Below are 22,247 nucleotides of genomic sequence, written 5' to 3'. Positions count from 1 at the left end.
AAAAAAATCAGAAGCACAACTTATCAATTAGCAAAAATTATAAAGTTTGACGCTTTATCTGGTGCTTGAGTAGATCTTGCTCTCTTTGCTAGCATAGAAGAGAACAAAGGACCCCTTGATTCCACATAGATTTGTTGTTCGGTCACAATAAGGTCTCTCTCCTCTTCACTTGATATCATTCTCTCAATGCATTTAGAGAGACCTTCCATGACCTCTCCATTAGGATCTGAGTAGGAATCATCAGCCCTAAAACAAATAGAAAATGATATCAAGTCTTACTACACAACCTTAAAAAGTAAAGTAAAATAAAGACTTATTAAAATCCCAACTTCAAGGACAATCAATTATCATAGTACCTGAATTTGGGATTGAGGAAGTAGCCTGCTGCATGAATAGGTTGGTGGAGCATATTGTTCCACTTCCTATCAATTATTTCCCAAATGGAGTCAAATTTGAGACTATCCCCGTGATAGTAACTTCTAACAGCCTCTTTCGCCCTATCCATGGCCTCATAAAGACCTCCCATTGGGGATTGCTGCCCATCACGTGTGCGCAAGACTAGAACCAGGGGCAGAGACATCTACATTTGAAATTTGAAAAATACAAATTAGTTAATAACATAGTAAGTTATGAATTGATAATGAAACTTGAATAAACTAAAAATATAATGAAGTTACCTCCAGAATCTCCTTAGCTTTTGCAAAAAAGCTATCATCAAACACTATTCATGCCACAGCCTCTCCTTCGGGCTTCTTTGAGTAAGGTGAAGCAACCCAATCAGCACACACAAACATTTACTTCAAAGCCAATATGTGGTCAAGAATACTTTGCAACGTCAATTAGACCGTTGCAAACCTTGTCATAGCAGGTCTCATCAAATCTTTGCCTTTAGTGGCTTTTCTCATCAAACTGAGAACCCATGGGTGATTATAGATATATTTCGTGACTCGCCTAGCATCTTCCACAATTGGACTCACCCAATCAAGTTTTCCTATGTCCTCCAAAAGAAGGTCAAGGACGTGTGCTGCACAAGGTGACCAAAAAAGTGTGGGATGCCTCTCTTGGAGGATTCTACCTAAAAGATTAGCAAAAAATCAATAATCAATAACAAACTTTCCATATTTAGTATTTACAAATTACATCAAATCTAAATTGAATAATACCATTATCCATAGCATTACATTCATGATTCATATTGATTCAAATATAAAAAATTAAATCTACCTGCTGCCACATATGCTGCTGCATTATTTGTGATTATTTGCACCACATTCTCTATTCCCACCTCCATGACAACATTCTCCAACATTAAAGCCAATGTGGCTGCATTTTTCACTTTGTTGGAGGCATCGACAGATTTCTAAAACACCACATCATCTTTGCAAGCAATCAAGAAGTTAATAATGGTTCTACTTCTTCCATCTGTCCACCCATCAGATAAAATGGTGCAGCCATACTTCTTCCACTCTTTTTTTTGGTCTTCTATTAACAATGTTGCCCTACCAACCGCTTTGTCAAGCAACCTACAAAATTTAGGTGTAATATTAAATAAAGTGTAAGTGTTAGTAAAAAATTAGGAAATAAGTTATAACAATTAAGATTTAAAATATAACAATGAACTAAAGTGAATCACAATTATTTACAATTACTAAATAGTAAAATACTAACCTTCCACTCATATCCTTGCGATTAGGCGGCTTGTACCCTTTACCTGATATTGTCATTGCATTCACCATATTGACCCAATAGGGACTATCAGCGGCATTCATTGAGATATTGTTGAAAAACCAAAAATCAGCTTCTGCAATATCAGTTTGCTCATGCACCTCCTTAAACCATGCAGTGCCCTTTAATGATGGCTGTGCTCCAGGTGTGTTCCTGGGCACAAAATAACCACCTATCCCTGATGGGGATCCGGATGGTGATGATGAAGAAGTAGGAGATGTAGAAGAAGTGGAACCGGTAAATGAGAAATTTTGTTTGCGGATCCGTGGGCCACGAAGAGATCCTGGTATGTTCTCAAGTGCTTCTTCTTCCTCTTGCATATCAAAAGGAGCTCCTTCTGATTCAGCTATGGCTGCCCTCATAGCTAATTTTGCCCTCTCCCTATTCAATTTTTTCTCTTCAGCAGCTGCAAATAGGGCATGGATGAATCTTTTTTCTTCATCAGTTACCTTGAAACAAGGATTTGAGTCATGTTTCTTTATGCTTGCAAGGTGGTATTTGAGGCGGTTTATGCCTCCAGAAATAATTGTCACAGGGAATGCATATCACCTTCCCAATATCATTTGGATTTGGAGCTTCATAGGCATACCGCCATGCCTTATCTCTTGCATTTTTAGGCCGAGTGCCTATATATCCAGATGGGCATGGTGTTTGTGGCCACTCTTCTTGCAGGTTTGTCATTTTTTTAATGGTTGACCGCTGCCCTACACATAAATATATAGAAAAATGAATAAACAAAGTTAGAACTTAGAAGCTAGGGTTTCAAATGATTCAAAGTTTCAAACTTCAAACTTCAACCATATCCTTAGCAAACAACAAACTTCAACCATATCTTTAGAAGCTAGGGTTTCAAATCAAAATGATTCAAAATGATTTTAAATGATTTGAAAACATTTACAAACAAGTTAAGAACAACAAAAACAAAAGAACATTTGTTATAAAACTAGAAAAAGTTTTCAAACTATGATAAGATGAACATACCTGGAAAGAAATTTGTTTTCTAAAATCGGTTAGAATCCTCTACAATCCACTCAAATCCGCCTTGAATCACTTGCAATCAGCCAAGAATGCCTCCTAACCTTCTTCTCTTCACTCCTCAAGGCTCTAAACAATCCAAATACAAGAAAAAATGAGAAAAAAACACATTCACTGCTGCTTTAATCCGTCACAGGCCGCGGGCGAAAATCTCACCAGTAAATCGCGATTTTTTTGAAAAACTCACCAAGTTTTTCGTGATTACTCGACGAGTATTCGGCGAGTTTTTACCAGTTTGCCGAGTTTTTAAATCGGCGAGTTAACTGGTTCCAACTATGCATCTTACATCTCTTTTTGTGTAGGTGAATGTCACATGTGAGCTCTTGTAACATCTCTATGAGTCATCCACACTCTTTCTTCAGAGAGGGCAATGGTGGGGAAGCTTAGATATTTTGTATTGGATGTATTCTGAGAAGGGAATATGATACAATTTTCTCTGATTACATTAGCAGTGTTCTCTCTTATTATTTCAATTTGTTGGGGTGATTCAAATGCAAACACAAAGGCTCTGCTATCTTTTAATTATGGTTTAAAAGACCCACTGGAATATATCATCTTGGTTAAGTAGTCAACATTACATGTGGAATGGAGTTAAATGCAAATTGATGACAGATTATTTGTCATGGTTTAAATTGAATTAACCAAAATGTTGGTCGACACATATATGTTATCACTATTATAATAGCGATCATCATAAAAGATTGAGGCTTGTTGGGGCTTGAAATATATGTCCAAGTTGTTTCTTTTCTTTGAAGCTCGACGACACATGATTGGGTTGCCAAGAGTGGCATGCGTCGCTACTGCTTCGACAAGCGGATAGGTGAAGTATTTGATCTGGTGGCTGACAATGAATATGAAGTCAGCTGTGTAATTGAACAGGAAAATAAATATGACTATCTGTGACAAAAAAATGCTGAGATTAATATCATCATAGTGCTAAAGACATATGGGGGGCCATTAAGGATATTGGGTACTCGACCCCATTAAGCTTGATTGAAACAAAGGTGAATTATTATTGACAAATAAGGACATAAACATGCAAAGTTAAGACTAAGACCACCATTTTTTTTAGATAGGTAACAATTTGATTTTGTATTGATATTAAAATGAGGATTTACATCAGATTGCCATATGCACTATTTGGCCAAATTCATTACAAACATATATCTTCCCTACCCCACAGACATACTTAATCGATAAAACATAGAAATGGGCATTAACACCTTATGAAAACACAACAGTAGCCCAAACCCACAAAAACCACCAAAAAGGAGATGTTTAGGTGCCCATGGCAATGTCACCGTCCGCCTTCACCAGCTACCTGTGATTAGTCCTTGAACCATTTAGCCGCCTCCTCCCTCGTGAAATTTGGAGTGGTCTGGTCATCCTGAACTGACCTTGGCCTTGGCTTCCTGAGCGGAAAGGTACCTTGGCAATGCTTGTTGCCACTTGACATACCTTTCACCGTGGATTCTCCTACTTCCTTCTGATTTTTCCTCACAGTGTGGTGTCGCAAGGGCTGTCCTGGAGCAGTCACACTCTTGCGCGGCGTTGTCTTCATAAAACCTCGCCTATCCTCAGTCGACACCCATATCTTCATCTATAGGAATTCCACAACCTTCTTCCATCCTTGCTCTGCCTGCGAATGTGCACCCCTTTTGGGCTTGCTGATGACCAGATGATAAGCGGTTGTACAAAAGTCTCCTCTCCTCCAATCAGTCTCCATGGCTCGTGTCCCTTTTCCAACCCCACACCCAGAATGACTCGTTCCATAATATTCTCCAGCCCCTACAGCGATTGTGGGTCGACACATGCTACCACGACCCTGTTGACTTCCTCCTTGGATTCACCCACCATTAGCGCCAATGCCACAAAGAGCGAAGCCACATCCAAATTGGAGTGTCTCTTGTAGTATGAGTCCAGGCACTCCACTCCAAGGATTTGTTGGATGCCCTCCACGAATTTCGGGTCATCAAACATGAAAATGTTCTTCAAACACCTGATTGAAATCTTCCCTTCATAAGATTGCGTTTGATTATGCGATTGAAGCACAAAATTTTCCTCCATTTCCATCTCTTTGCTAACAACCCTGTGAAGTGCCATGTCTTTCCTCCTTAAATTCACACACTTCGAACAATCTGGAGGTAAACTCTATGTGGGGTTCCAAAAAAAATTACAAGCTTTGACATGTGCTGGGGATTGTAATTTCATGAATGCCATCGGGGGAATGGATTCATGATTAAAGTTGTACTCCCTAAATAAATCAGCAAGAACGCTTTATTTTTTGGCCTCTTGATTTTTTTTTTCACTTTTTAATTTAATTCGAGATGTCTAAGGTCTTCATAAATTTTGTTTTGAATCCCCAAAGCTGCATTCGTGCCCATATTGGCCAACATATCTGCCACCTTCTTTGCTTCTTTGTATACATGGGAAACCCTAAAGTCTTCAAACTCCATTAATAGACCTCTAATTTGTGTAATGCGTTTGTCAAGATGCCATGCTTCCAGCTTCCCTTTCTTAATTCTATTTGTGATTATCTCTGAGTCCCCTTTGAGATGCCTTCTTCGAATAGCCAATTTAGCCCCTAAGACTAAAGCTTCTTTTGCTGCTGAACATTTTACTTCATTATTCGTACCATCCCTCAATCGTTTGGCCATAAATGCAAGAGTGTTGCCTTGATGATCTCTCGCAACACAACTACAACCAGAGACCCTCGGATTTCCTCAAGCAGCCCCGTCAAAGTTAAGTTTAACCCATCCTTCCTTTGGTGGTAGCCAACAAACTTTATCCCTTTTCAGTTTAGGATTAGCCCTTGCAAACCCATTGACGGGCCGGAATTTGATAGTTGGCAAGCTAGATTGTAATTGGGAGTGTTGCCTTGTGAATGACGCATTTTGGGCTCTTGGTAAGGATGATGTTGATGATATAGTTTCTGCTATGGCCCGTTCTAGTCGCTGCCCAAACCGTGGCCAGTCCTCCTCCTTATGCTGGAAAATTCTCTTGTTCCTTTCTTTCCAAAGTTCCCGCAACGTTATTGTTGGTATTACCCTCCATGCTGACGCAAACACATGTTTATTTTTCTTAGCTGGCCATGCTTACAAGTATCCCTGCAGAGTTTCTGTTAATGGACTGGCCAAGCCAAGTTTTGATGTAATCATTTCCCATGTCGCTTGAGCAAAGCTGCAATGAAGTAGCAGATGATCTATATTTTCTTCTGCATTTCTACATAGAGGGCATCTAAAAGGACCTTGGAATCCCATCTTTTTCAACCTTTCCCTAGTTAAAATTTTACCATTGCCTGCTAGCCAAGTAAACGCTCCTGCCTTGGGTAAGCACGCGCTATCCCAACACAAATTCCGCTCCCATGATATTTGGTTATGAATAGCCTCCAAGAGTTGATAGCCAATTTTAACTATGTAGTTTACACTCTTGGATCCACTCCAAATCAATTGATACTTGGTGTCGGAAGAAACTAACATTCTTTGCTTAAGTATTTGATCCAGTCTCACCTTATCTTCAGCATTCAAATTTAGGGTAGAGGTCTCCTTCCATTTCCTTCGAATGCCCCTAGTAGAATTCACATCTTCAATATAATCTCTCACTTTGAAGCCCCATTGCTGCTGCGTTGCTATAATAAGATGCTCTGGGACTCCCAATTCGTCCAATTGTTGTCCCCCATCCCACGAGTTTCTCCACAAATCTCCCTCGTACCGTTCCCAATCTTCTATGTCAAATTATTTGTAATTAAATATTTGCAACTCATCATGTAGTTCCATATTGCAGAACCTCGAGGAGGGTCCGCCATAGTCAATATATTATCATCCTCCATGTTGTCTAAATATTTGGCTCTAAGTATCTTAACCCATCTCTGATTTCTTGCACTTGACACCTTCCAAACTAATTTGGCACCAAGGGCCACATTTAAAAATGTCCAATCTTGTATCCCAACAACACCCCCTCCTCTCGGCCTGCACACTTTTGTCCATGCCATTAGGGGTATCTCGTCCCCTTCTTGTGAGCCATTCCATAGGAATTTGCACATACTTCGTTGAATAAATTGAATTTCTTTCTTTGGAATTTTGAAACAAGCCATAGAGTATACCGGCATAGCCGATATGACTGCTCGGAGCATTGTGATCCTCCCTGCCAATGTGAGCCATTGATCTTTCTAGCTGTCCATCCTTTTCTTGCAATCCTTTTCCAAATTTTTCCATATGGGGCCTTTCCCTGCACCACCGAACAATTGTGTGCCAAGAAATCTGCTTGGGAGTTTTCCAATTCTTACTCCAAAAGAACCTGCTATAATCCTTTGTGACCCCATTTCTGTGTTGAAACAATAAATATCTGACTTTTCCTAGTTGATAGACTGCCCCAAAGCCGTGTTGTAGTCATCCATAACCTGCTTCATGACTTTTTCCTCTGCCATCAGAGTCTCCCCAAAGAGGCAAGTGTCATCCGCAAATTGGGAATGAATGGTGGCTTCAATCCCATTAGCAATCAAGATGCCTTTCCAAGATCCCAAAGTTCGCTTTCTTGAGATTTATCTATCCAGGACCTCTGCCAAGATGATGAACAGGAATGGTGACACAGGATCTCCCTGTTTGATACCTCTGCTTGTACTGAAAAAACCTTGAGGGCTGCCATTCACTAACACTGATGCTTTGAAGTCAGAGATCATACTCTTGATCAACTTCACCCACCCTTCCCCAAAACCAAATTTCCGCATAACTTCTATCAAGAAGCCCCTATCAACCATGTTGTAAGCTTTACGAATGTCCAATTTGAGCATCATTTTCCTCTCTTTTCTCTTATTGGCTGTATGAATTGCTCATGCGCTACAATGATTCCATCAACTATACTTCTGTTTGGTGTAAAACCACTTTGTTCCAGAGAAATAATTGAGTCCAGCAGAGCTTTCATCCTATTTGCTACAATCTTTGTAATAATTTTATAAATAGTATTACAAAGAGAAATAGGTCTAAATTCCTCATACCTTGACAGATGCTCTTTCTTTGGGATGAGTGCTATCAATTTGTTGTTGAAGTCTTTCAGGATGAAGTCCTCTTTCCTCGATTCTTCCACTACCTCCAACAAGTCCTCTTTCAGTAGCTCCCAAAATTTTTGGTACAAAAAGGCTTGGAAACCATTTGGTTTGGGAGCCTCATCTCCACCTAGTCCAAACACAACTGCCTTGAGTTCACTCATCTTAATTGTATTCGTAAGCATTTTATTGTTCTTTTCTGTAATGATGCTTGGAATAACTCCCAAGATCTTATTCTGAGCCTTTCTCCTATCCATCTGTTCCTACTGCCAGAGTTCATAGAAAAAATTCATTGCTTCCTTATTTATGTTGTCCATGTACTCTAAAAGAACTCCATGTTTGTTCTCGATAGATAGGATTCGATTAACATTGCATTTGACTTTCATTGAGTTGTGGAAAAATTTGTATTCCTATCGCCAGCCTTCAACAAGTTCTCCCTTGATTTTTGCTTAAAGAAATCTCTTCCCTCTTTAAGACTTCCATATACTTCCCTATTAAGTCAACCTCATCCATTCCATACTCCAACACTTTATTGTTTGGTGCTGCTAGGTCTACTTCTATCCCAACTCTCACTTGGAAGATATTCCCAAAGTGGAACTTATTCCACTCCTTTAGCTTTTGCTTAAGATACCTAAGTTTTGAGAGGAATTGGAAAGCTGTATTACCATCCACAACTGGCGCATTGTTCCACCAGTCCATCACCTTTTCATGGAAACCTTCCTCCCGAAACCACATCAATTCAAATTTAAAAGGACACTTGATTGGGATTCCATCTTGCTACACCACCAGGGAGACCGGAAAGTGGTCAGAGCCTGACAAGCCCAATATTCTTCCTTCAAAGACAACAGGCAAGGACTTCCACTCTTCAGCCAAAAAGATTCTATCTAATTTTTGCGCTATATGAGAGAAACCCTTTCTTCTATTCATCCATGTGAAGTGGCCTCCCAAAGCATATTATATTGTACGAAGTGTTGGAAATCCTCCTGTATAGTGCCCAGGGTATAGACTCCCCCTTTCTTATTCACCATACTTAGGGTAGCATTGAAATCTCCTGCAATCATCCTTAAATTCGTTTCACAACATGGCACAAAAGGAAGATATCTCCCCCCATACAACCTTTTTCTTATTAGATTTAGTGGGTCCATAAACACTAATCAACACCCCTGAGAAATTTACTATCAAGGAAGAGAAACAAAGGGCTTGCTAGTACCTTTTCTTTACTACAAGCTCACCCTTAAGGAGCCTTGGACTCCATATGATACCCAACCCTCCCGAAGCCCCAACGGCCTCCACAAAGAATCTTGACCACCTTTTCCTTACACCTAAAACCTTTGTTGCTTCCTCAACTTCCATCTTGGTTCCTTGAATACACACTACTTCTGCTTTCGCTTGATCAAGTGTCTTTTGTCAGGGGCATTGTAACCCTTGACATTCCAGGTGACAACTTCATGGCTGCCCAGGAGAGACAATGTTCCTCCTGGATCTCAAGCGGGTTTGACCTTGCATGTTCCCCACATCAACTAGCAATTGCTGATTGTTTTTCCTTCCTCTTTTCTTTTGTGATCCTTCTTGCCTTTTCTTCTCTTTGTTTGTTTTCGTCTGTGAGATGGTGCGCAAGTCTAAGATTTCAATCCCATCCTCTTCAATTGGTTCACCTTCTCACAAAAGTTCCTCCATCTCTGGAATCACCCCAAAAAAGGAACCATCATTTTTAAGGGAGAAGAAGGAAGTTCGTCCCCCTCTTCTTCCTCATGGCGCATTTGTTGTTCAGATGTCGTTGACTCCTTCACAAGGTCTTTTTCTGCATCCTTCTTGTGTGTACCCATTATTGGTTTACTAGTATCTTCTACCTTACCCTCCAACGCCTTTTTGACATCCTGTTCTACTATCGACTATAATCTCCTTGTTGAAGTCTTGAATGTCGAGGTTGTTAGTGTCCTCTGAGCGTATAGTCTTTGAGATGTCCATTCTATTTTCATCTTCCTTTCCTTGAGGGTGCTCCATGCCCAATGCCAGTTCGAGGTCCATATTGGTCTCTATATTTCCTCCATCCGCAAGGGGTACCTCCTCCCTTGTAGTTCCTGATGGTCCCGGGTCCTTGAAATCTTCACGGCTTCCTTCCACAACCTGTTCTTTAACGTAATTTTTAACCGTGCATTCCTCCAGAGTATGCCCCTAGATTTTGCAGTTTTTGCAACGACTAATGGATTCCTTAAACTCGATCTCCTGCCACCAGTAACCGTCAGCCGTTCTTATCTCTATTGCATGTGGGAGCAGGGGGTGGGGTTTCTACATAATGCAAATCCTTGCTTATTGACTGAAGTCTTTCTATTTTATTGCTTCATCTGTTGTGATAAACATTCCCAAATTATCACCTATCATCTTGAAAATATCCTTATTCCATTATTCATGAGGAAGATTATACAACCTAATCCAGATCGACACCTCCTCCACCTGTGCTTGTTTAGGGTTAAAATTTGGAACCCAGTTTTTAATGAAGAAGCCCACTCCATCCATAAAAAATGATCCATTGGACATTGCCCTTGTCTTTTCCTGTTTTGAGTCCATTAAGATCAAGGAAAAACCATTCATCAAAGTTTTGATCGTGGTTTTCGGCCCCCATTTGTCTTCCACCCATTTCCTCATTTTGATTAGGGATGGCCATCCCCCCCCTCCATTTCATAAAGAAGGTCCTCTCCCTTAGCAATGACACCGTAGTCTTCCACTCTTCTGAATCTACTCGGATATTAATCGCCTTGTTTTCCATGGTCGTTGGGGTATCCTTTGTTAGAGATGTTACCTTCATTTGTTGCTCCTCCCTCTTGACCCATTTCCACTTGTTTCCAGCCGCTCTGTCTTGTGGAATAGTTTGATCATCTCTTCGAGGCGCAAATTCCTGTGCCCTTTTTCCAATTTTCTCCCTGCCACTTCCACTTCTCAAACCCGAACTGGGGTACTGAATGGTTCCTTGGTGGCTTCCATGGAAGTCAAACTCCATTTCTAAAGCCCCTACCCAGCTGCAATCGTTTTTTGCTGCCATGGTCTCGAAACCCTGGTTTCCTCCACCTCTCTGCCATCATATTGTCCTAATATTGATGTATAAGACCACCATTTCTTATATGGACTGTATATATATAAATGTGGACAAGGCATATGGATACAAGAGGTAGAGGCATCGGGTACCAAGTATAGAGGTATTTTTTATCGGTAAGAATCATATTGTAAATATTCATTTTTTTTTAATATGATATGGATATTATAAGTGGGAGTATATTTGATAACAAATTACACACACACACACATATATGAGAATTATAATGTAAATCACGATAATAATAAGAAATATATTTATGTTTTTGTAAGTAATAGGTATGAGTTAAACTACTAATATTCTGATTTGTATTATAAGTACTGTTTGCCTTGATCTTTTCCTCCTAGAATGTTATTGTAGAAAAACGGAGATTGATTTCAGAATCAAAGTGAGTTTGACACTTCTTTAAAGGTAAAGGAGCTCAGAGGATTGACGTTCAAAGGGAGTTTGACACATTCATCTGAAGGAGAAAATAGAGAATATGATTCAATCAACCCTCTGTGTTCTCGATCATATTGATTTAGAGCGAGTAAACCATATTGAGATGGATTCTCTAGTGATCAATTGTAGTAGTTAAGAGGACTGTGCTTCATGAATATACCTCGTGAGTATGTGATTTTAATGGGCCTACCCCTTGTACACATCATGAGGAAGTGACAACTTCCAAATGGTGTCACTTGTATTCCAGAAGTTATTGAAAGGTGACAGTCTTACAATAACTAATTTTTTTATTATGATGGATATCTTACAATGTCTATGCAATCAAGATAGATTATACTTTGCATGGTAGATGTTTATAAGGTAAGCATTATGAGAATACATGTGCACATACCTTATTAACTTTTTTTGAGTGTATGGTGAATGTTATGAAAATTGATGTTCTAGAGGCCATTACTCACATTACTTGGTGAATATCTTGCATCTCATTCTGGAGGCCATTGCTCAAAGAGTTTTTGGTGAATATCATATATTGTTATTTTGGAGACCAATACTCAAATGTGATATCAAAATGGTGAATATCATATGTTGGTATTCTTCAAACCATTACCTTATTGAGTGTTGATACTCTTGAGACCTTCACTCAGAGTATTCGATGACTATCATATATTTTGAAGGCGAAAACTCATGATATCAAAATGATAGATATCTTCTGATTGAAGATATCCTTAATCTTGCTGACTTGATATTACTTGAAGTAATATGTGTGTTTATCCTCCCTAGCTAAGAGGGAGTGCTAATGTTTGGTAGCTTATGTCGGATAAATCTATATATATATATATATATAAGTTTATTGTTATGTGAGAAATTAATATTATATATATATGATTAAATTTTTATTATATTAATTATTTAACTATATATATATATATATATATATAAGTTTATTGTTATGTGAGAAATTAATATTATATATATATGATTAAATTTTTATTATATTAATTATTTAACTAATGAGTAGAGACATGTCTCTTTATGGCTTGTTCTCAATTTAAATAAGAGGTTGCTGCCATTTGGAAAGCACATACCAAATATCATGGCAGTGCTTAGTACATTAGCAGAAATTCTAGGAAGTTCAACATATGGTTTATAACCTAAGTAGCCAATCTTGATTTTGTTTTGGATTTGAATCCGGATTCGAGGATTCAACCATTTTTTGGGTTGGATCCTGATTTTGTGTGTGTGTGTATGTATATATATATATATGTTTTATAACCTAAGTAGCTGATCTTGATTTTGTTTTGGAATTGAATCCGGATTCGGTGATTCAACCATTTTTTGGGTTGGATCCTGATTTTTTGTGTGTGTATATATATATATATATGGTTTATAACCTAAGTAGCCGATCTTGATTTTGTTTTGTAATTGAATCCGGATTCGAGGATTCAACCATTTTTTGGGTTGGATCTTGATTCTGTGTATATATATATATGTATATATAGACATTTCTATATATATATATATATATATATTTATGTATGTATTTCTATTCTAAGTCCATACATGTAACATGTCAATGCTCAATCATCATTAGTTCCAAACTTAAAAGTTCAAACATATAATGATAATAATAAGAAGTTAGAATTGTGATTCTCATAATTTTCAATGTATAATTATATTATATTCATACTTTGCAAAAGTCTCAAAATGTCAGTACATGCTGAAAATTTAAATCACAAGCCATATTTTAATGTTTCATATTTAAAAATTAAAAAAGTAAACTTAATATCCAATTCCATGTTCTTCTTCATCATATTCATCAGAATCAAGGTGAACATTTGGTCAAATTAGGGTTAATTTTGACTTAATGTAAAAAAATATACAAAGAATGTTGATGTGGGCCCCTTTTTCCTTGCCCATGGGTCTTGATTCCCGTGTGTTGTCTTGGATCCCTCTTGGATCCTTTCAAGATTCTAGAATGAAACCCCAATTCTCTATGGATCCCTTAGTGAAGGATCTATAGAAAATCTAGATTCCATTCTGGAATCCTGCTAGATTTGAGAGGAATCCATGAATGATTTGGATTGGATCCAGATCGCTTTAGAATCAGGATCCATTAATTTATAACCATAAAACAAATTACATATAATAACTAACTAAATATAAGCTTCAAATTGGTATTTGTTTATTTTGCTAATTTTGGAGCTTGTTTTTGTTTGGATCATTTGCTATCTTGGTGTTAGGTAAACTAACTACAAGCCTTATTTTAATGAAGGTTGTTGGCTCAAAAAACAATTTAAATAACAAATGCCGCCCAATTATAACCGAATTAATATATGGTGTAATGTTAGCAAGTCATTTTGGCCGGTACGCAGTCTAAGGTTCGATTCCCACCAGCCATGTTTCATTATGACCAATTGTTATCATAACAAAATAAACCCGATTCGTCAAATAGTCACGTGAAAAGTGGTAGTTTAGTGGTAAAGAGCAACAATAGATTTGGAGGTTAAGGGATTGAATCCCTCTAACTAAATTTTTGAAACCTGATTAAACCGCAAATGGAGTAGAGTGGCATGTGGCATCTCATTATTTGTTGTGTCATAATACAGATGTCGTGTTAACCTTCACATCCACATGTCGTTGGGACGACCTGACATGTGTACAACTCTACTGATGCCATGTCATGGTGATGTCATCATTGGTTGACTTGGTCAACCTTTCAACTGGCCATAACTTTCACATAGACACTTCGTTTTCAAAATAAAAAATAGTTCTAAAATCAACATGACAAGCACTTCAACTTGGCATCATTTTTGTTTGAATTTGAGACGATCACTTTTTTGCCTTTCTCCTGGCTCCCTGATTTGCCTTTTTCACCAAATCGTTTGCTACACGTAAATTGAGCATACAAGCTCCTTTGGAGCCCACACAAGTTATGTCAGGACTGTGTTAGGGAACTCCATCCATTGATGTTATTTTTGTGAGAATTTGAGACTGAATTTTTTAGGTCTTCTAGATCCACTTGGATCAATTCAACAATGGGCATATATTATTAATTATTCTCCAACTCACATTTTAATAGATTCAATATATGCTTAAACAAACTAAATAATTACTAATGCACCTGGTATGTAGATTTCAAAATGTCCGCTTTCTTTGTTCTGAAGGTTTTCAACTACTCAATTTGGTATGCAAATATTCTGAAGGTTGTCGGCTACTCAATTTAGTTATTTCTGGTGTATGACTTCGTTGAATGCAATGCTTAGCAATAGGTTTCAATAACTAGAGAAAAACTACATATTCCATCTGAACTGTTAATAAATATGATTAAGTTCCATTGCTATACAGATGTGATAGTAGAGTCTTGAGTCACATAAGACCTGTAATGAGACTACTTTAAATGTATCTGTTGCAAAGGAAATTGAGAAGTCCTTCGATGGGTGCCAACAAATACCTCCATCTGTCCAAGAAAAATTCATAACAACCTCAATTCACTCTTCATTTCTGGCAGCACCAAAATTTAACTCTTCCACACGCACCAGTAAATTGACAATAGTTTGCGTGAGTAAGAGGATGATTCATGACTTTATAATTTCTAAAGTCAAGTACTCAATATTTGAGGCAACCTGCAATCAAACTTTATTAGTGCTCACCATATTAATATTCTTCCACCACGATGTTAAAATTATCTTCCCAATATGAATTAATGACAAGTGGAAAATAACTCTTAATCACACTTTATAAATAATATTATTCTTCAGAATTATGGCCGGTTCCACATAAACATTTCACAAAAAACCATAGCCTTGACCCCAATAATTAAATCTAGGGCCTAATCAAGTCTTTGTCAAATGATAATTAAGGCTACACTACTATAAATATTTCATCGGGTCCACATGAAAAAATCCACTGCAAATATACCACGATATCTTTATATTTTTATTAACTTTAGAGTCGTTGACATAACTAAATGCCTTAAAAAATAAATGCTCATTATTTTTATTTTTATTATGATAACCCTTCTAAAATAAACAAATATTTCTGAATACCTTTATTTGATATTACCAAATCTAACTTATTCCAAGGCTATGTCAAACCACATGCTCTTGACAGACTTCATTGAAAAAAGTGCCGAAGAACCTTACTGATTCTTATGGCCTTTCTAGGCATCCATCCCCAAGAATCAATTTAAGAGAACAACTCAAATCAATAAAATAAATCATCAAATGCTCTTGACAAACTTCATTGATAAACATGCTGAAGAACCTTCTTGGTTCTTCCAAGCCCCATTTAGGTCAGATCGTTCACTGATGAAAATAGTCTTTCCATGCATCCATCCCAAAGAATCAATTTGAAAGGACTTTTGAAATCAATAAAATAAATTATCAAATTCTCAAATCATAATCCTCCACTCTTTCCAAGAGTCTAGTATAATGATTGCGTTCAGCTACATTTCTGTACAATTAATATTCAATTAAATAACCTTGTAAAGTTTTAAATAGTTATTTAATATTTATCATTTATTTATTAAAAATATTAAATAATTAAATATATTGTTTTTAAACTTAAAAGATTAGTTAAACCTTTCAATCCTATTTAAATGGGACATTACACGTTATGCTCTAAAACAATTTAGAGTACATTGAAATGCTATCATAGAGTTTGTATAAACTTTAGGTGCAACAAAGATGCAGCAAAATAATTTAAAAAAAGAAAAAAGAAAAAGAAAATTGAAAACTTAACTGTGAATCCAATTTTGCTTTAAAACCTCTTCAAACTCACTTGAAATCCACAACAAATTGCTCTAAAGCACTGCAAATCACATTATTTGTCCATGAAACCCTTTTTACCTCTCCCAAACACCACTTAGCAACTTCAGAAATGTGAAATGACTGTCATTTGGTCTGGCTATTCCTATTAGCAGATTGTGGCTGATAATTTATAAGCTCATTACGGATTATCAGTGATAAGCTGTAATTTTATTGGCAGCCAATAATTTGTCATCTTATTGTGGATTTATCTGCGATAAGTTGTGATTTTATATCAGCGACCGATAAAATCACAACTCATCGGCAATAGATTTAGCGATAAACTTACGCATTTTATTGCCCAGCATAACTTATGGCGATGAGTAGATTATTGTCAATATTTCTGCACTAGTTTTAGTCTATGGTCTTGGTAATAAATTTGACAATTTTGCATGGACACACTAGTTTAATTCCCTGAGTCTTGCAACAATGGATGTGATATGTTGGGTCATAAGATTCTGATTATATGGCCATGGCAAACCTTAGCCAACACCACCTTCTCAGAATTCCAGTCTTTAGTGACTTAGTCGGCAGTGTCACATATGAAATGGAAAATTTCAAATGATGCTAATATGATTTTAGCATTTTCACAGCTCAAATCCCATCAGTGCTTCCAAAATGTACTAGTGAATTGCTGGCGCTTCTCTCTCAAAAGGGATAGTCATCTCATATTAGAGACGAGATGCCTGATAGTTTATTCAAATTTATTATGATCCCTCTTACAAGATTTGAAATTAAATGAGGGGTAACAATGATTTCTTGCAATAACAAAGAATAAGGAGAGTTTGAGTTTTCCTAAGCTTCTTCTTCAATACTTATGTTGGTTTTCAATGAAACTATCCAATTTCAGATCTGGAACTTCTCAGCAGATTTGGCTTTGTTGAAGGTGTGTTCAGATATGTTTTTGCAAACAGAATTTTGTATGCTTCTGGTGATATTTCTATTTCATAGCAAAAGATCCTCTTCATAGTAGCTAGAATTTCTGTATTTTTTTCTAAATTTTTTTAGTGGGCATTCTTTATATGGGATGTAGTTAGAGCTCTCTACTAGATGACAATTTAGAATATTCATTACCCTTATGACGATTCTCCAAATTATATTTGAGGGTTAAAAAGAGAACAAATTCTTAGAGTTACTTGAAATATTCACAGGCTAAATGATGTTTTGTTTATTTTTTCCATGATATTTAATATGCTTTTGACTGTTTCTGGATCAGATATTATGTTTGCAGGGATCACCAGATGGACCACAACAGTAGGTGTCTTATAATAGGTGCAAGGATTTTCAATTTTCAGAATTTTTTTTATGGGGTTTCTAAAAGGTTGCGTTGGCAGATATGTTGCTGTGATGAATGCCATTTTCTCTGCTCAACGCTCCATGGTATGCAAAGTGAAAATAATGTATTTATATTGTCTAATATTTCTTATATGTTCTAATGCTCCTCTAGTTTTCTCCTACTTATTGGTTTGGGCTATATTCTAATTGGAATGCTTTTTTAATCTTTTTGCTTTCCCTACACATTTTATAGGATTTTCTTTTAAATTTTTTTGAGCTCAGTTCAACCTCACTGTTTTCCTTTGGAGCACTTTATTTACTCTCTGGTTACTACATTCAGTACTCAAAATTGGCTTACATTTCAAAGGTTTGTAGTGGAATTAACCTTCTCATGCCGTCGTGCAACTATAACAATCAATATGCATCAGTTCTTGAATCTACGAGTCATTAAGTTCTCATCAGACCACTTCCTTGGAGATTACTTTTTTTGAGGCAAAATATTTGGTCAGACATAAGGCTGCACAATTTGCTTTCATGGAAACATATAAAACTAGAGAGTCACGAACACTTAGCCACTGGTGATTTATGTATGATTCACATGTCTGTAAGGTTACATTTTTTTGGATAGAACTGAAGTATAATTATCAGTAAAAAACAGAAGAATCAAATTATACACAGTTGTGATGTATATAAAAACAGGGATTGGGTTTATTTATTGATTAAATATGATCAATGTTTTCAGAAGTCAAAACCCGATATTCTCCTTACAACAATATAAAATACCAATGCACTTGGAAATTGTATTTATAATCAAAAAGCTAGACTTGTCTAAACTAGCATTACATTGAGAACATTTTTTAATTATTGGATTAGGAAGTGAGGAAATTCTTTTTGACCTTTGATTAGAAGAATGCTAATCGGATTTGAACAGCCGAGAAACATGGCTTTGTAGCATATCAATTTGCACCTTCCAGTGCTACATAATATTGCAATAATAGATAGTTTCTATTTATATTAAATGGTTATCTATTGTAATCTATTGTAAATATTAGAATCTTTCTAATATTTAGTTAGTGTTTAGTTAGTTGTTAGTTATTTATTTATTAGCTAGAATAGAACGTTTCTATTCTTAATGATCATGTCCTAAGGAAACATATTTATTTATTTGTATATGTTGCTCTATTAATCTCTATTAATATCAAGCTAGTGTTTTACCAATTACATCCCACTTCAGAGCTACCTAATTAAATTTTTTTTTTTTATAATTTCTTTGGAAATAATTTGCTTAATCTTTTTGAAATTAATTTTCTAGGCAAGAAAATTTGGAACTTGCAAAACTTGACTAGGGTTTAGGGTCATTTTCTAGCGCATTTATTCTTCTTTTCAGGCATTGGTTTTTTGGTCTTTGAACGTGAGTTTTAGCAGTGATTTTCCTGTACATTGGGTCACATTTTTTTTGCAGTGTTTTGTGGACGAGATCTTTGACTCTAGTTGGTCATTCGACTTTGCAAAATCGTGGTGCTTATTCCTGAAAATCGCCACTCGTGTTTGGACTTTGGTATTTTCAATATTTTGTTGCATGAAGTTGTGCCTATTGTTTTTGCCATTTTTCTGCTCGTTTGGCGGTGTCGAGGGTTTCTAAAATTCTTTGTATTTGATCCCCACTCAAAATCTGTCATTTTTTGAAGCTTTCTTGGAGCCGACTATTTTTTTTTTTGAAACCCTAAGTTTATTTACTAGATCCAATTTTTCTATTGATTCTTCGTGGGTTTTTCTAGAGCTAATTGGGTTGTCTATTTTTGTTTGGGTGCTTCGATTTTCAAGCCAACGGATCTAGAATTTGATAGCATACTTTTGAGTTTTTTAAGCTCTCTTTTGGGTACCTCTTCATTTTTTTGAGTCTTCTTACATTTTGGCTTGAAGTACGTGCCTTCATAGATTTTTCATGTTTTTCATTGAAAAGGCGCCATGACATCACTAACAAATATTCTACTTGAGGGAAATAAAAAATTCAATGGTGGGAAATGGCATGTGGAAGTTGCGGATGCTAACAATCTTTAAATATCGAAATACTGATTAGATTGTTTTGGGTGTTACATAGCATGACTACAAGTTGTGCTAATCAAGATACATATGATAGGTAATCGAAAGGCGGCGATGCTTCTCAAATTATCCATAGCTAATGATCGACTCCCTCAGATTCTTCCAGCAAGACAGCTACCAAGATATGAGAGCATCTCAAGAAACTTCATGAGACTTAAGATAAAAAGTAGGGGCCTTTTTTCTCAACAGCACTCTGTTTTCTATTGTCATGGATGAGCAAAAATCGCTACAGGAACACATGAATAGGATTCAGGAAATCCGTGATCAATTGCTTGCCATTGGACCCAAGATGGAGGAACAAGACATTGTGGTAATAACCCTCAAAAGTTTATCCAAGTCTTACGAGCATTTTATCGAGACTCTCAACATCACTTTTACTATTGTTGATTTGAAGTTCATAGATCTCTGCACACTTTTGCTTCAGCAAGATCAGTGGTAACAACAATTCGGTATTTGTTCGAGCTCCAATCCATAGAGAAAGCATTTGCTGCCAAATCCTTTAAGAAGGATAAGGGCAAGTCTCATTCACAACAATCTTCTCAGCAGAAGTCCTTTGCTCCAGCATTAGAAGGATCCAAGGAAAAGAACATTCAATGCAACTACTGCCACAAGTATGGTCACATAAAGGTTGAATTTTGGAAACGCTTAGCTGCCCTGTGTAAGCAATCTGGCTCACAACCCAAAACAAATAATGCAGAGGACATTGAGCAGATAAAATATGCCTTTTACGCCTTCATGGCTAAAAGACCTACAAATAATGTCAAGTCACTTACCTGGTACATTGATTCAGGTGCCACTCATCATTTCACCCATTGCAAGGACATGTTCACTGAGCACTAGCCTTTTTCTGATTCAATTATTTTTGGTGGAGGTGAAGAGTACATTGTTGTCGGCAAATGCAACATTTAGATTTAGTCTATTGGGAGGAATCTCATCTTCCTCGATGTGTACTACATTCCAGGGATGAAATTAAATCTATTCTTAGTCTATTAGTTGATGCAACACTCTCCATGGTTGGATGTCATCTTCAGTTCACATCAGTGCACCATAACTCATAGGGAGACTTAGCGTGTTGCTTCAGTTGGATTGAGGATCATGGCCTTTTCAGATTTGTTGATTCTGGTGATTCTCAGGACTTGGCTATGGTTGTTCGGGGTCTTTTGTCAGTTTTCTTTTGCATCAACAGTATGGGCACTTAAATGGGCATTATCTCTCTCAGCTTGTCCTTAGATTGCCTGAGATTCAGACTCAATAACTTGGAGTTTGTGATGCATGCCAAGCTGGGAAGCAACATCATATACCTTTCAAAAGTGGCAATCTATAGCTGGATTTTCAGGTACTTCAACATGTTCATGCCGATATATGTGGCCCTATGGTCACTCCTTTTGTTCTTGGGTCTAGGTATTTTCTAGTTGTTTGTTGATAATTTCAGTAGAAAAATGTCAGTCTATTTTTTCTTAAAAAGAACTTTGAAGCATATACTGTATTTTAGAAGTTTAAACCTCTAGTTGAAAAAGAGTTTGAGAAATCTATTATTGCTTTTAAGTTAGACAATGGGGTGGAATTTTGTTCTAATGAATTCCCTAGCTTCTGTGATATTCATGGCATCATGTGCCAATTGACCACACCCCACAGACCATAGTAGAAAAGTTTAGTTGAACGTTAGAACAAAATAATCAATGAGATGACTCGATCCATGCTCGACCACGGACATGTTCCGAAGAAGTTTTGGGTTGAAGTAGTTAACATTGCAGTTTACCTTTTGAACTAGTCACCCACTGTTGTGCTCAAAGGTAAGACTTCGGAAGAGGCCTGGTCAGGTTGTATGCCCAAAATCAGTCACCTGAAGGTTTTTGGCTCTCTTGTCTATGTTTGGACCCCTAATTCGTCACACAACAAGTTGGATACCAAGAGTCAGAAAGTCATGCTTGTTGGATACAATAGTCTTCACAAAGCCTACCGCCTGATCGACACTAAGACATCACATCTTTTGTGCAATTGTGAATGTAGTCTTTGATGAGAAACGGCGACCATTCATACCTATTTTGTTCCTGATCCAATAGATTAGTGTTAAATCTGTAACTTGATTAACCATACTAATCTGATAACAGATTGATCAAATTTGATATAGCATGATAAGTAGAGGACCAAGTCTAAGTTGCATTATTCCTTCTTCAAGATCGGTGTCTATCCTTAGGAGGTTGTATTAGTATTAACTAACAACATTGTTTGTGTTTTAACTAATATGTAATTACCCTTAGAAAGTCGTTGATTTTCTAGAGGATTAGGCAAATGACTTTTGGAAGAGACATGTCCTTTCTAAGGACATGTCTCTTGACTCCTATACTTATAGAGGGTGAGGATGAAGTCTAAGGACACACAAGATCAAATACAAGTCTGCTCCTTAGTCATTACTGCCCTCATTTGAATTGCAAAAATAGAAGACAAAATTCTGAGTTATATCTCTAATTCAATTAAAGGCTATAATCTGAAGTTATTCTTAGCAAACCCTAAGGAGAGAAAGAAGGTAGATTCCAGTCTATATTCAGTCCAAGGATATTTGCAGAAACTTTACATGGTAACAGAGCTCTGGTAGTCGAACCTAGGCTCTACAAAATTCAGTAATCAAACTTATATATATCTAGCAATTATCTCCTATCTTCAATGGCGTACACAATCAGACCCGAGGACAGTTTTGATGGGAAAGAACACTTTGATGCCTGGAAATTCA

At 36.8% G+C, this 22,247-nt stretch overlaps 1 protein-coding gene across 2 annotated transcripts in view; it reads left to right on the top strand.

Annotated features, from left to right (window-relative positions):
- The window catches only part of LOC149549452 (basal transcription factor complex subunit-like protein), a 166,976-nt gene that overhangs the window by 37,800 nt on the left and 106,929 nt on the right, over positions 1 to 22,247 (top strand). For both annotated transcript variants that reach the window (XM_089792836.1, XM_089792835.1), the window contains exons 5-6: positions 17,355 to 17,392; positions 17,473 to 17,518. In XM_089792836.1, the coding sequence (XP_089648962.1) occupies positions 17,355 to 17,392; positions 17,473 to 17,518 (84 nt within the window). The remainder of the gene's footprint in view (positions 1 to 17,354; positions 17,393 to 17,472; positions 17,519 to 22,247) is intronic.

This window comes from Cupressus sempervirens, chromosome 7 (genome assembly GCF_028749045.1).
Source record: "Cupressus sempervirens isolate cs-2001-9-10 chromosome 7, ASM2874904v1, whole genome shotgun sequence".
Lineage (NCBI taxonomy): Eukaryota > Viridiplantae > Streptophyta > Pinopsida > Cupressales > Cupressaceae > Cupressus > Cupressus sempervirens.
Note: the sequence above shows the minus strand (reverse complement) of the source record. Positions and strands in the feature narration are given on the sequence as shown.